Source organism: Poromitra crassiceps (genome assembly GCF_964638095.1).
Source record: "Poromitra crassiceps genome assembly, chromosome: 23".
Classification (NCBI taxonomy): Eukaryota; Metazoa; Chordata; class Actinopteri; order Beryciformes; family Melamphaidae; genus Poromitra; species Poromitra crassiceps.
Window position 1 is genome coordinate 1934980 of NC_139639.1, and position 15847 is coordinate 1950826.

A 15847-nucleotide genomic window follows, 5' to 3' on the forward strand; every position below is an offset into this window, starting at 1 on the left:
AACGACTACTTTCCAGAGATTGGCAAAGTGTTTAATAAAGCCGGAGAAAAAAGTCGTCCGGCCCGGTTCATCGCGAGGATGAAATATTCTGCCAGCCCAACCGTGTGTGTGTTTGGTGTGTGTGTGTGTGTCCCCCTGCTAGACCTGTGCTCACCGCTACCAGCAGCGCTCCAACGTCGGCACGCCCATCGAGTCACGTGACATCATAGGCCGCTGCTACGTGCTGAGTCAGGATCTGACCATCGACCCCCAGTCGCAGGAAGACGGCGGCAACTGGCGCTTCTGCGGCGGCCGCACGCGAGGCCACGAGAGGTTCGGATCCTGCCAGCAGGGACTCTCGGCCACCTTCGACAAGGACTACCACTACCTCATCTTTGGGGCTCCTGGAGCATACAACTGGAAAGGTATAGGCACGGGATGTGTGTGTGTGTGTGTGTGTGTGTGTGTGTGTGTGTGTGTGTGTGTGTGTGTTGTGTGTTTATGTTGGGGTAAAAAGTGGTAAGCCCTTGAGTGACAACTACCAGCATATACTGCTGTGAGGTCACAGCAACATAGACCTTTACACTGATAGGCTGTGCAAAAAGTATTTTGCGTAAGAGAATTCAATAACACACACATGACTCATTACCGGTCTAATCATTTCCAAGCATTTATCATGTCCATTTTATGTTCATTACTGTGGAATGTTCCAGTCCTTCAGTGATGCTTTCTTCACTCATGTGTTTGACGTTACTTTGTCTTTGATGATCCTGTTATGGGTCTCGCATCCTCTCATTGCATGTCAATTCCATTCAATCCCTCCCACCACATCTCCCCTCTCCTCTCCTCTCCTCTCCTCTCCTCTCCTCTCCTCTCCTCTCCTCTCCTCTCCTCTCCTCTCCTCTCCTCTCCTCTCCTCTCCTCTCCCCTCCTCTCCTCTCCTCTCCTCTCCTCTCCAATCCTCTCCTCTCCTCTGCTCCCTCTCCTCTCCTCTCCTCTCCTCTCCTCTCCTCTCCTCTCCTCTCCTCTCCTCTCCTCTCCTCTCCTCTCCTCTCCTCCTCTGCCCTCCTCTCCTCTCCTCTTCTGCCCTCCTCTCCCTCCTCTCCTCTCCTCTCCTCTCCTCTCCTCTCCTCTCCTCTCCTCTCCTCTCCTCTCCTCTCCTCTCCTCCTCTGCCCTCCTCTCCTCTCCTCTTCTGCCCTCCTCTCCCTCCTCTCCTCTCCCTCCTCTCCTCTCCTCTCCCTCCTCTCCTCTCCTCTCCTCTCCTCCTCTCCTCTCCTCTCCTCTCCTTTCCTCTCCTCTCCTCCTCTGCCCTCCTCTCCTCTCCTCTCCTCTTCTGCCCTCCTCTCCCTCCTCTCCTCTCCCTCCTCTCCTCTCCTCTCCCTCCTCTCCTCTCCTCTCCTCTCCTCTCCTCTCCTCTCCTCTCCTCTCCTCTCCTCTCCTCTCCTCTCCTCTCCTCTCCTCTCCTCTCCTCCTCTCCTCTCCTCTCCTCTCCTTTCCTCTCCTCTCCTCTTCTGCCCTCCTCTCCCTCCTCTCCTCTCCCCTCCTATCTTCGCTTCTCCCTCCCCTCCTCCCCTCCTCTAGGCGTGGTACGTGTGGAACAGAACAACAACACCCTTTTGGAATTGGGTTTCTACGACGACGGCCCATTCGAGGTGGGAGATGAGAACCAAATGGACCCCAACCTGGTCCCCGCCCCCGCTAACAGCTACCTGGGTACGACACAGCTCCCTCTCTCATTCTCCATCACATCACCTTCATCCATCCATCCATCCCTCGCTCTGTCTCACACCGTCACTCCATTGTCAAGTGTGGAAGCACTGATCCGGATTGTTCAGACTGAGGGGTGTGTTAGGGGAGCTTTTAATGAAGCGACACAAAGCTGGCTGAAGTCACAGGAGGGAGAGAGAAGTGTGTGTGTGAACTGGATTTGTGCCCGTGTGTAGACTGGTGCGTGTTCTGGATTCTCTCAAAGGGGTCGGGGTCTTTGTGCTTCCTCACTGTACGTTCAAGGTGTTGTGTTCATGACCAGCGTGTCCAGCTCCAGCGACCATCAGTTTGTATACAAGTCACTTTCTCCTCAGGCTGCTGCGGAGAGCGAGCTGACGTCCAATAGCTATTTAGGTTTGTTGGTCTCGCTGGATGATATCATCACGTTCCGCCTCGCACGCCCACTCATCATCGTGCCTCGTGAAAGAGTGAAACCGTTTTTTTCTTCATCTGCAAAGTTATTTTTTTCTTCATCTGAAAATAAATTCAGAATCATCTTAAAGGTATACTAACTATGCAACTTTTTAGGGCTCTTCAAACATAAACAAACTTTTTTTGTCTTAAAGTATATTTCCGCTCTGACAGAGCTCTTGTTACAGTTTGGAAGAGAAAAAGTTTTAGATGTACTTGAAATCCATAAACATTTGTTTACATTTGTATTGTTTGTAAACATTGGAGCCAAACAGGCTTGTGTTTTGAGTTATGGTGCAATAATAATTAAAAGAGCACATTGTCCATCCTGAAGTCCTAGGTTCAAGGTTCAAGGTTCAAAAAATGTCCCCGAGGAGCAATTACCTTTACAGAAAGTAGTCCAACACATTACATACAACACTGAGCTACTCTTCAAGAATATGACTTTAAGATGTAAAAAAAGATTAAAGTTTGTTTACGTTTGACGGGGCCCTAAAAAGTTGCATATTGTGCGTATACTACCTTGGTTGCTGTGATTGACTGCGTTTGCTCCAACCGTACTGTTTCGTTTTGAGACTTTTTATTTTATTTATTAAACCGTACTGTTTCATGCATGTGTGTTTGCATTGTTGTTTTCATATTGCCAGTCTATTTTCAAACACTTAGCATAATGTGTGTGTAGACAGCTGTAGCTCTCTCCTCACTTGAGAGACCGACCTGTTAGATGGCGCCTAGTCTCTCCCCAGACTCAAATATTACGTTGAATCCATGGACTGTATGTTGAATCGCTGCGCTCCGCATCCTACATAAGTGAGTCTGTGCCACTTCACAGCCACTGCTGGTTTTTGAAGGCGGGTTGAAATTGAATGAGTGACAGGTCGTAGCACCGATGAGAGAGCAGTTCGAAAAATGGGCTGCGCCTCCCGTGTCGTCTGATCACAAAGTTGTTACTGATTGGGGAGGACTGAATCCACCACTGGCCAATCAGTGGCCAAGTGAACGGTTCCCTCCCATAACCAGCCGGGAAAGTGTCCCAGACCCAGAGAGAGATCTGCAGCATGCAGTAACGTAGTGCATCAGCGTAAGAACTCTCATGGGTCTGGCGTTGAGACTAGATGGCGCCTGACATGTCTCTGCCTACCCATCTGCCCGTTTGTCCGTCTCTCTCTCTGCACGTCTGTTTCTGTACCTGGACGTCCTCTTGTCTGTCTAACTTTGTCTTGTCTGTCCCTTTGTCTCCTACCCTCCGAAGGCTTCTCTCTGGACTCGGGGAAGAGCCTGACCAAGAAGGGCCAGCTGACGGTGGTGGCCGGCGCTCCCCGGGCCAACCACAGTGGGGCGGTAGTGCTGCTGAAGAAGGGTCCGGACACCAGCAACATCCTGCTGCAGGAGTACACGCTGCAGGGGGAGGGGCTGGCCTCCTCCTTCGGCTACGACCTGGCTGTGCTGGACCTGAACGGAGACAGGTGAGCCACACAGAGTGCTACACTCTGCAGCACTGTGGAGGTGTAGAGTGATGATGCGGCGTACCTGTGCGCACGCACACGCACGCGCGCACACACACACACACACACACACACACACACACACACACACACACACACACACACACACACACACACACACACACGCAAGAGTGCTGTTGTTACTGCAACATGGATCTTGCCCAATCGAATTGCTTGACTGGAAATAGCTGTTGTATTATACCTTATGCAGCCCCGCCCACTTGACCCATTGTATCACGACTTCCTGTTCAAAAGGCCGGCTGTTTTACCTGCTCAAACTAGTCTGACTCACCTGGTCAAACCTAGTTTGACTCACATTATGAGTCAGACTAGATTTATGAGGCACAGGAAGTGTAAATACAATCAGAACTTCCGATTGTATTTGCACTTCCTGTACTGGCCTGCATGGAGGTGAATATGCACATAAACAGCTTCAGAACATACACATTTAAGCTGTCAGTTTTTTCATTAGAGATACGTAAAAATGACTTTATTTGTAGAACAAATAATACTTTCAAAACAAAGTTACAGTTACATTAAAGGAGCATACAGTTCAAGTCAAAGCTAAAGTCTACTTCAGCATGTAATAACCGTAACGCAATTTACAGCAATGCGTATATAATATTTTATTTTATTTTTCCACACTATTGCTATTTCTGTTGCCAGTTTGTTCATTCTGTTGTACCGTCACCTTTTGAAAAGTGATACAAAATTATAAAAAAATAATTTGGAATTCTGATTGTGACGATCGTGCTGCTCACCGACATGCTGTGCTGTCATTGGCTAGTTGGCAGGACATCGTGGTGGGAGCCCCTCAGTACTTTGAGAAGGACGGAGACATCGGAGGGGCCGTGTACGTCTACATCAACAGAGGCGGGGCCTGGGACAAAGTCACGCCCGTCAGGATAGACGGACCGCAGGACTCCATGTTTGGTCTGGCCGTGGGAAACCTGGGAGACATCAATCAAGATGGCTTCCATGGTGAGGCAGCAGTGTGTGTGTGTGTGTGTGTGTGTGTGTGTGTGTGTGTGTGTGTGTGTGTGTCTGTGTGTCTGTGTGTGTGTGCCTGCATGTCTATCAGCCTTGTATATGTGCCAGTAGCACATTACTGTACATGTTACTGTATATGTGCCAGTAGCACGTTACTGTATAGGTCACTGCTCTCCTTCCCCCTGCCAGATGTTGCAGTGGGAGCTCCCTATGATGAGCATGGTGAAGGCCGTGTTTACATCTACCACGGATCAGCCGACGGAATCAACTCGAAAAAAGCTGCACAGGTAACAGGCGACTGTAACAAACAGACTGTAACAAATAGACTGTAACAAATAGACTGTAACAAACAGACTGTAACAAAGAGACTGTAACAAAGAGACTGTAACAAACAGACTGTAACAAAGAGACTGTAACAAAGAGACTGTAACAAACAGACTGTAACAAACTGACGGACTATCTTCACCTTGGAGTTATGTCACACTGACTGTTAAGTTGAGAAATATGCAGTATATGAATGTTATCTAAATGTTTCTTGTTCTGAATATTGTTTGCATTTGGAAATTAAAACTCCAAAAATCCAAAATGACATACAGTAGTATATCTCTGTCCTACATAGTTGATTTCTGTAAGTGGTCAAAGATGTAGGCAGCTAAAGGGGAGGCTTGTGCTAACCTATTGATCTAACATATTAACATGATTCAAATTGTCTTCGCAATGCGGGGCTTTACTCAGGTTGCAGCTTACAAAAATCAGAAAGCTATACTCTTTGCTTTGAGTTTGGATACAAGTTTGGGTCAAATTCGCAGGCTCGCGTCAAGCTCAGCTTTAGATTTGGGCAGTTACATCAGTCCATATTACAGTATGATTTGCTTGAGTATATGATTTATTTATTCAAGTGCCATGCACTCCAGGTGCCCAACCCCCATGGGTTTACAAGACACACACAACCATAAAACATCGCAAACAATGGTACATTTAAAATAACACAAGACAGCAATATCGAACAAAACATCAGTTTCTAAACAAAAGGTTCTGTCTTTGCTGCCAAGCTTGACAAATAAAATTTGCAGTGAGGAAGGTTCCTTTTTTTTAAACACAGCTCAAGTTTCTCATCAGTCGTCCGACTCAAAAAAAAGTCAACATAAATAGAGGACATTAGACTAAAGAGTACATCCCTTGCGTCGGTATACAGGAAGTATAAACTGCACTCACAGTGTGCTCCTCTTGCTTTAGGTGCTGTCCGGTGCACCAGGAGTGAGGATGTTTGGCTACTCTTTAGCCGGCAACATGGATTTGGATAAGAACTCCTACCCAGATCTGGCTGTGGGATCGCTCTCGGACTCCATCTTTGTCTACCGGTAAGTGAATCACCATCACATTGACTATGCAGCATGATGCACTGATGGAGAAATCAGAAGGTTTCTCGAGTTGCTGACTGAGCACTGTCATCCCAGAGCCCGCCCAGTCATTAGCATCAAGAAGGACATCAAGATCACACCAAAGGAGATCGACCTCACCAAGAAGAACTGTGGCAACAACATTTGGTGAGTATTCCACTTATACTACACATCCATTTTGGAGGATAGGACCAGTCTGTAATTAGTCCACCAAGGACTCGAGTTAACCAATCTTCAATAATAACAAGAACCATAATTCATTTAAATTCTGTAGTTGTCTGTTTTGTTTTTCATTTGTGAATGCCATCATGTGCAACTTGAGCACCATGCAATAACTGTGGCTGACAATGTATGAACTGCATTGTTTTCCCAGCTTGACTGTTGAGGCTTGCTTCAGCTACACTGCCAACCCCAAGAGCTACACACCCAGACTAAGTAAGTTCAGACATGCTGCACTCAAGCTGCACCTACATCTCTTCAGAAACTTCAAGTACTCGCTATAGGGCTGATCCAAATGGTAATCGATGTCGAAATCAGTATTTGAATGCTTCGGTTTTTTCCCCTTACATTTATAAATAGTAATCCAACATTATTCATTATGCATCAACATCAATTATTATTACTTATTCTCTCAGACAAGGACATTTAACCTTAGTTTTGTGCCTCACAGCTTTCATCTAACGTTACTTGCCAGCACTGAAACTGTGACAGTTTGACCATGCACCAACCTATGTATGGGCAAATTTGTTTTTATGGGTTATGGCTGTAATTTATTTGATGTATGTGTTCCTTTTGATGTACTTATTGTACATTTTGTATCCATTTTCGTTTCAATAGAAAGACATTTTTGTCCTCGCCACTCATTGTTACTATAGCGCAAATTATGCTCGAGCGAAATCGCCGGCGCTGACTGCGCCGAGGGGGTCGCCGCAGCTGGGCGTATATTGGCACAGCTCGGCGTAGGGGGCGTGCAGCTCCTCGAAAATGTAACTCCGCGGCGTCAACTCCTTGTTGTGAGGAATGAGGAAATGCTATTTCCTCATTTAACAGTGCTTGTCCCTCATCTAGCAAAGCCTTCTGCAGGCTCACCGGAATGAGTTTTGAAATGGACGTGTTTTGGAGGAGTTACGTTCGAGTATGCAGTCTCGCTGTCGCCGCTTGTCGAGGCTGCGCAGAACCTTATCAGCGCCTTATGTGCCCGCCCCCCTGCTGAAGCTTTGAATCTATTTGAACACTTCTCACTGAAGCTTCGAAGCCCAAATATGGTATTCGGGGGCAGCCCCTTCCTGTGCTTACTGTCCTTTCCTCCTTCCTGTCTAGCGGTGGCGTACTCCATCGAGGCGGAGGCCGATCGCAGAAAAAACGCTCTTCTGTCCAGGGTGACGGTCAAGGGCTCCGACCAAAACTACGAGGCCAAAGGCACGCTCACCCTCACCGGCCAGGGGAAGACACAGTGCATTAAGCATGAATTCATTGTCCAGGTACGGCCTCATCCTGGACATCTCTCCCTCCTCTTTGCTGCCTCAAACACGGGTATTATCATAAACTAAAGCTAAGAGGAAAAGTAGGTGTTCCAAGAACTGAAATAAGAGTAATTAATTGGTCAACTTGTAAAACGGACTAAAGCAAAACAACATATATGTACGTGAAATGTTTCGTTTTCATCTTTTTGTTTCTGTGCAGGCAGGGTAACAAAGAATGAATTTTGGGCAGAGAAACGCCACTTGAAAAATTCATGTTAAGATATTTTAAAAGGAAGTTAGGATTTATTGTTTGTGTTACACAATGTAAACGAAACTAAAACTACCGAAACCATGCTGAAAATGAACAAACGACATATAATAACTCAAAATACTCGTTCTTCTTCTTCTTCTTCTTCTTCTTCTTCTTCTTCTTCTTCTTCAATTTTTTATGTTTGTCCCAAAAAGCACAGTTCATGAAATGATAATGCACGTGTTGAGACATTGCTGGTGATGTCATCCTGTGATGTCATCCTGCAGGATACCATTCGAGACAAGCTGCGGGGAGTCCCCATCGACGTCTCCGTGGAGATCTTGGATGCCAAGCGTAAACGGAGACAGAGCGGCCTCCCAAAAGTGCAGCCCATTCTGGACGCCAACGAGCTGACGACGACTCGTGCAATGGTAGCCGACCGCACCGACCCGACTGTATGGGTGGAGTAACAGACATGTTGTTGCCATTGTTTCTATTATACAGTTACGTGTGTGTGTGTGTCCCTAGGTGAATTTCCTGAAGGAGGGCTGCGGCAGGGACAACGTGTGCCAGAGCAACTTGAAGGTGGAGTATCGCTACTGCTCCAGGAAGCCCAACCAAGACGTCTTCACCCCACTAAAGATGTAAGCCGTAGACACACACACACACACACACACACACACACACACACACACACACACACACACACACACACACACACACACACACACACACCATGGATACTTGACTTACAATACGAAGAGTCCTTTATTTATTACGCATTGCGTCAGTGGAAATCCCCCGACTCTGCCAACCGAGCTACAAAAGGACCTCTCATGGGGCGTCTGGGTGATGTGTAGCACTCCATTCCGCACCCCCCATGTTACTTGGTCCGGTGTCCTTACAGACACAATTGGCCGTGTCTGCGGGGTGGGAAGCCTGATTAAGGGTATGTGTCCTGGTCGCTACACTAGCGCCTCCTCTGGTCGGTCTGTTCAGCGGGGAGGGGAACTGGTGGGAATAACGTGTTCCTCCGTACACGCTACATTCTCCTGGTGAAACTCCTCGCTGTCCGGTGAAAAGAAGCGGCTGGTGACTCCACATGCTGTACGTTGGATGGGGCATGTGAGAGTCTACACACCCTCCCCAGATCGGGTGGAGCAATGACTGGCTTTTGACCGCTTAGACACGGGGAATTGGCCAAGTACAATGGGGAGAAAAAGGTGGGGAAAAGGGACGTCAAAAAAAGGACCTTACACACACACACACACTCACAGTGTGACATGGATGTGCTTACATACACACACACTCACAGTGTGACATGGATGTGCTTACATACACACACACTCACAGTGTGACATGGATGTGTGTGTGCAGAAAGGACGGGCTGCCGGTCGTCACGCTAAGCGACCAGAAGGACATCGCCTTGGAGATCACAGTGACCAATCAGAACGGAGACGATGCCTACGAGGCCTCGGTGGTCGCTTCCTTCCCACGCGCCCTCACGTACTCCGCCTTCCGCGCACCCCCCAATGTGAGTCTCTCTCTCTCTCTCTCTCTCTCTCTCTCACACACACACACACACACACACACACACACACACACACACACACACAGTTTGGGATTCTGATTGGACCTTGTTACTTATTCCAGGAGAAGCCGGTTACCTGCACGGCCAATAAGAATGGCTCTCAGGCTGAGTGTGAGCTGGGAAACCCGTTCAAAAGAGACTCAAAGGTGAGAGGAAATCGCACAGGGTCCGCCTCCTCTGGGACTTCTGGATATCTTAAATGTATCCATATTTACAAGTTGTGTGTGTGTGTGTGTGTGTGTGTGTGTGTGTGTGCGCGCGCGCATGTAGACGACCTTCTACATCATCCTAGGCACAGCACGCATCTACCCCAACACTACTGAACTGGAGATTGACCTACAGCTAACAACGTGAGTACAGTCATAACCAACTGATCCTCTTTATTCAATCATTTTGATTACACTTTATATGCTGTCATGATTCTTTTCTTAAATTGGCATTACAATTTGATACTGTGTTCATTTGAACTGGATTAGCTATGATCACTTCAGCTGGAACCAGGCTTACCTCGCTTACCTGTTGCCATGGCGATAAGATGAAACGTGGTAGGTCCTAAGGCAGACCTGGGCAAAAGGCGGCCCGCGGGCCACATGCGGCCCGCGAGCGCCCCCTGTGCGGCCCACGCTGGAATTGCAATTTTTTTTTTTTTTTTTTTTTTTTTACAGTGCACCTGAATGCAACATGCAAGGTACCCGCTGAATAAGTGTCCAAATGTTCATGTCATTCTGGCCAATACACTTCTGTTATAACATTTCAGTCTGGTATGGAATATCTTTCAATAATCTTTATGACTAAAAGGCTAAAAGTAATCTCATGTGTAAGAAATGACTGTTCTACTTTGAAGTAAAAATGGAAATAATTAACTTGTTGGTTTTGGATTTATTTAGCTTCAAGAGTGCATTTTTGTTTGTGTGACCCTCAACACAGGCTTTGAGAATCCCGGGCCACTTACTGATACTTATGCTTAAATTAACACACTCATATTCTGGTTTATTTAAAGAAAAACATTTTGGCTAGTGGAAATTCTAATTGGCTTGTAACTATAAAATATAGCAGCCATATTGGCAGGTGGTCAAAAAAGTTAATGACATAGGAGTGAGTGAGAAAAGGATCAAATATTGGTGTTTAAGACTGAATAATGACATCACAACTGTTAATTTAAAATTACCGTAGGTATTCCTCTAAACCTGACTTCAAATGCCCCCAAAAAATTTGCGCCGGCGCCGTTCGGCCCCCAACGCTCAGCAAAATCTGGCGCTCTGGTAGCGAGGACATTTTTTTGTGGTCCTCTCTATCATCAAAGTTCCTGGGTTACGGCATGACAATATTTGTTCGGCCCCCAGCAACAATCTGGGTTTCTCATGTGGCCCCCCATGAAAAATAATTGCCCACCCCTGTCCTAAGGAGTCTGAGTTGACTCGTGTGTGTGTGTGTGTGTGTGACCTCTGACCTCCGTTAGGACAAGCGACCAGCAGCAGTCAGTTCCTGTCAAAGCAAAGGCAAAAGTGGTGATCGAGTTGCAGCTGTCTTTATCAGGGTAAGAGGAAATACACACGCGTGTGTGCGCGCGCGCGCACACACACACACACACACACACACACACACACACACACACACACACACACACAGTTGATTGAGAGTAGTTTCTCCCAGAGCAATCTAGTAAGAGAGTGGCATCAGTGGAGGTCCAAAATGCGTGACTCAGTAGCCAATGAACAGCCAGGAAGGAGGCTCGCGCTACTTTTGAATGCTAAAATAAAGCTGATAATGTACAACTTGATTCTTTAAACGTCTGACCCATTCAAACTGCATCACAAACTGTCCATTTTGCTGCAACTTGACAGCGCTGCTTAATCCAGAACCTTACTTCCGGGAACTCTTGAGAGTAAAAAACTCATCCATTGGAGTGAACGGAGATGTCGCAACTCTTCTATATATATGACTCTGGTTTCTCCCTGTCTCCAGGCACGGCCATCCCTCTCAGGTGGACTTTACAGGAGAGGCGAAAGGTGAGAAAGCTATGAAGACTGAAAGTGACATTGGCAGTGTCATCAAATACCAGTTCAAGGTGAGTCCAGCACAGCAGCTGTCAGCTGACAGTCTTCTTTTTTAGATTCATTAAGGATGGGACCATATATATCACAATACAAGTCGATGCATAATATGAGGGTTCACAATTCGATATGATAAAATAAATAAAAGTTTGATGACAACAAAGTCTGACTGCAGAACTATGTTTATTTCTGAGCCAGAAATCTGTACCTGCAATGGCATCGCTTTGCTAGAATGTAAGCGACAATAATAATAAAGAAAATAAATCATTACAAAGTGAAAATAATATAATTTGGATCGAGATCTGTTGAAATGTTATGCTTATGTTTTTTAGTTGAATAATTAATACCAACAGTTGAAGGATACCGTTTTGCTTTGATTGACAGATAATCAACCTGGGAAATCGCTTGTCGAACTTTGGCACGGCCACCCTGGTCATCCACTGGCCAAAGGAGACCAGGACAGGGAAGTGGCTTCTCTACCTGATGGACATCAGCTCCTCAGGAGTGGAAAATATGGTCTGCTCTCCTGGTGGCGAGATCAACCCTCTCGGCATCAAACAGGTTGGTTTAAACTAATGTACAGTGTGGTTGTCTGTTTTTAATACAGTATATATATTTTTAAATAGACAAGAAGACCCTTCCCTTTATAGCCTGGAAAAGGTCAGGTGGTTTACATTAGTGTGCTAACTGTATGTTCTTCTGCTGTGTCTTCAGGAACCAAGTAACATCAGGAAGAGACGAGCCATAGAGGAGACACATCAAGAGGGCTCTATCTCACACCTGACTGATGAGAGGAAAAGTACAATACTGGTAATACCAAATACTACTCTATTCTATCCTATAACATTATATAATATTTCTCTATGCTGCGTATTCTTTTATAAGCTTTTGACAGAGAGACTTCATACACCATTACAATGTAGAGCATTCGTCCAGATCTATTACCTTTTACATGCATTTCCAACAAGTGTGGGGGAATCCAGTGTGCGACTGTCTGCTCTTTTTTCTTCTTACAGTCATGTGACAATGGTGGGGCGAAGTGTGTGGACCTCCGCTGCCCCCTGCGGGGCCTCGATGATAACGCAGTCATCACTCTCAAATCTCGCCTCTGGAACAGCACCTTCATAGAGGTGAGAGACAGGACAGACGAGGGTGACAGGAAAGAGTGTTTTACTCAAGTACTACGTCTGTATCTGAGTATGGTTTACTTAAGTACTACGTCTGTATCAGAGTATGGTTTACTTAAGTACTACGTCTGTATCCGAGTATGGTTTACTCAAATACTATGTCTGCATCCAAGTATGGTTTGATGGCACATGTAAAGCACACGTGAATGAACTCAACTGAATAAGGAACCGGTCACATGTATGCAATTCATGTTCAGAAAAAATACTTTGCACCAGATCTCTTTCAAAATAACCACCTTATGTAAATGACCATTAACAACTTCAGTGGTACTCTGCAGCAAGGGTATTTCTGCTTTTAGTTGAAGAATTAGTGGATCGAAAACACTGACTGTTCCTTTCCTTATAGGATCCAGGGCTGGGTATCTGAAAATCATTGTAAATTATAAGGACAAAGATGATTTAGCAGAAGAAGTAGTTGGGGGAAAGGAGCAGCGACTTCCAACTGACAGCAGTGATCTTTGCGCTCCTTGCATAAAATGATTTCCTTGATTTCTCCCGAGATCCGACACCGTCCAAACCAGATCGTCTTCTTTCTCATTGAACAGGACTACTCCGATCTGAACTATATGGAGGTGATCGTGAAGGCCCATCTGCTTGTTGATGGCACAAGCAAGAACATGGTGCTGAAAAATGCGGACACACAGGTAATTCAACACAACACACAACACAACACAAGACAAAAACAGGGAGGTAATGCATGAAGATACAAAAACCCAAGGTGAGATACTCACACATTTATCGCTTTTATCTTGCTTTATTCGAGCAATATTTTGACCAAAAAAGGTCCAGTTTCATTGTCCCTTCCATAAAACACTGATGGACCACTATTGTGTTGTGGTCCCCAGGTCAGACTGACGGTGTTCCCAGAGAGGCGTGCGGCTCAGTACTCAGGGCTGCCATGGTGGATCATCCTGGTGGCCATCCTACTGGGGCTGCTGTTGCTGGGCCTGCTGGTCTTCCTGCTCTGGAAGGTAAGACTGAACGACAGGGATACCGGGACACACACACACACACAGTCTCAACTGACTTAAAAAAAATAAAAAATAAAATGCAGATGTATATTGTACACTTGGGGTATATTGTACACATTTTGAACACTTGGGGGTCTTGAAAGCAACCATCTCTGCACCGCACACACATTCTCTAACGATGTTCCTCTCCTCAGTGTGGTTTCTTTGGGGACAAAGACGACAATCCAGACAAAGAGAAGCTGACATCAAATGCGTAGCAAAAGAGAGGAGAGGGTAAAAAAATCATCTGGCCTACCGTGGAGGAGTGTAAAAGTGGCACGTCTTTGGGCACAACTTTTTCTCTCTCCCTCACTCCCTGTCGCTAGAGGGCGCTGCTTTCTGCTCTTAGGCAGGCGGTGGGCAACTCACACTGTGGCACGGTGCTGCAGCGACGGGCGCTGAATGCAATTTCCAAAAGCTGACTGATTACTGTTGCAAACAGTTTGACGCCTGAAGCTATCTCTCACACATGATCATGTGTGGATCATTATGGTTTCCGTGCATGGCCAAGTAAAGGGAGGTGACGGCTGTTCAGAATGAATGTTATTATGAGCATTGAGGAACTTTTATCTTCTGCATCTTGGTTCCTTCTCTTCCTCTCTGGTTCTTCTTCTCTCTCCAGCTGCACATGCAGCCACGTGCTGCCCTTGCCTGAAAGCTCCTTCCTCTCCTACATGACAAAAACCCCTGGGTGATTTAGATCATGATGGCTTTCTGAATGGAGGATCGCAGATGGCTTGTCTACACCTGTCACACTCGCTTCACTGCATCTTGGCTCTCTCGCCTGTGAAAAATGTGACAGAAGTTAAAGAGACAAAGATTGATGATCAAACTACCTTTGTGGTTTGTAGCGTGTCTCTTTAGCAGCAGTGTCTATTTTTTTGCCCCCCCCCCTGACGCAAAACATTGATTTCGTTCCTCCTTTCCTCTCCGCAGTGTGGCTTTTTCAAGCGTGCCAAATATGAAGACAATGTTCCCAGTTACAGTGCTGTGCGGATCAAGAGAGAGGAGAGGGCTGTCAAACCTGGAACCAACTGGGAGAAGCTGGAGAAGAAGCCCTGGATGACGAGCTGGCATGACAACGAACATTATTCCTAATGGTCGTGGAAGTCTGAACCCACACACTTCCCGGTCCCTTACTGTTGAACTTCCAATTTCGCTGATTTTCCCTGACTATTCCCCATCCTGTCTCTGCGCTGTGGACTGTAAATATCTAATAAGACACAATACACAAAAAAGTATGACTTTATACTTGATCAAATTCTGCTTAATGGACTGATTTGACATTGGATGGAGTCCATTACAATCACTGGAAGGAGAGCTGCAGTGTGGGAGGTGATCCTACACAACTACTGTGTTACAGCTTTGTAACTTGTTTTGTACATGTACTTACTACATTCAGTGTTGACTGGGGGGAGGGGGGGGGTGTTAAAGATGTTTGTATATTTTTTCTGAATGTTTTGCAGAAATGTTTGTATTTATTCTTTATGGGGAGTACTTCCTGTTACACGCTGTACGGGCCAAAGAGTCACATTTAAACCAATTCACTTGACTGTTTTCAAATTAACATGGTCCTACAGTTACATCTGACTTAACTGTTCACACAGTCTCCAGTCAGTTTGTGTCTTAGGTCATCAACGTGCCTCACATTGTAGGTTATGGAGCAATTGCAAAATCATCCACTCACTTTGTAAATATACTTCAAAAGCCTCTGCAAAACTCATCTTTTATCACTGGCTGTTGTATGGCTGTATGGCTACAGAAGCCAGTGAACACTTGGCTGAATTTCTTGGAATAAATTTGAAGGTTTGTTGTCATATCCACGTCTCCCGTTTGTGACATTTCTGGGCCAAGTTGAAAGAGAATCTCTGGCGACGGCAGTTAAAGTTCAAAACGTTATTTATTAACACATAAAAAAGCATTTACAGCAAAGATAATTCAGTACTTTGATCAGCACATCATTCAATATTAATTAATTCATCTGGTAAAATCTAATGGTAATTTAAGCTTAATGTAAAAAAAAAAACATTATAAAACAGTTGTAAATTGTCATACACTTTACAGCTGAAATCGTGTGGGCGATATAACTGCTGGGAGGCTGAACTCTGGTCCAAAGATCTTTCTTATCAATTAAACCAATATAAATATAAATTAAATAAAAAAAAAGAATAAAAAAATCAAAATTAAAATTAAATCAATTAAACCAATCACTCTAAATGACAAGGCTTACAGTACAAAG

The 15847-nt window shown here is 45.6% G+C and overlaps 1 protein-coding gene across 2 annotated transcripts in view; it reads left to right on the forward strand.

Annotated features, from left to right (window-relative positions):
• The window catches only part of LOC310796574 (integrin alpha-6-like), a 25699-nt gene extending 10272 nt beyond the window's left edge, over window positions 1–15427 (forward strand). Inside the window, exons 4-26 of one of the 2 annotated variants that reach the window (XM_083658780.1) lie at window positions 143–404; window positions 1562–1693; window positions 3411–3624; window positions 4451–4644; window positions 4843–4940; window positions 5890–6014; window positions 6111–6200; window positions 6427–6488; window positions 7374–7534; window positions 8054–8197; window positions 8295–8410; window positions 9144–9300; window positions 9420–9503; window positions 9628–9707; window positions 10817–10894; window positions 11323–11425; window positions 11796–11972; window positions 12126–12221; window positions 12428–12541; window positions 13144–13242; window positions 13444–13569; window positions 13764–13842; window positions 14545–14679. In XM_083658780.1, the coding sequence (XP_083514906.1) occupies window positions 143–404; window positions 1562–1693; window positions 3411–3624; window positions 4451–4644; window positions 4843–4940; window positions 5890–6014; window positions 6111–6200; window positions 6427–6488; window positions 7374–7534; window positions 8054–8197; window positions 8295–8410; window positions 9144–9300; window positions 9420–9503; window positions 9628–9707; window positions 10817–10894; window positions 11323–11425; window positions 11796–11972; window positions 12126–12221; window positions 12428–12541; window positions 13144–13242; window positions 13444–13569; window positions 13764–13826 (2775 nt within the window). In that variant the 3' untranslated portion in view covers window positions 13827–13842; window positions 14545–14679. Of the gene's footprint in view, window positions 1–142; window positions 405–1561; window positions 1694–3410; window positions 3625–4450; window positions 4645–4842; window positions 4941–5889; window positions 6015–6110; window positions 6201–6426; window positions 6489–7373; window positions 7535–8053; window positions 8198–8294; window positions 8411–9143; window positions 9301–9419; window positions 9504–9627; window positions 9708–10816; window positions 10895–11322; window positions 11426–11795; window positions 11973–12125; window positions 12222–12427; window positions 12542–13143; window positions 13243–13443; window positions 13570–13763; window positions 13843–14544 lie in introns of both variants that reach the window. The other variant, XM_083658779.1, reaches the window with a different exon arrangement.
• Window positions 15428–15847: the final 420 nt, after the last annotated feature.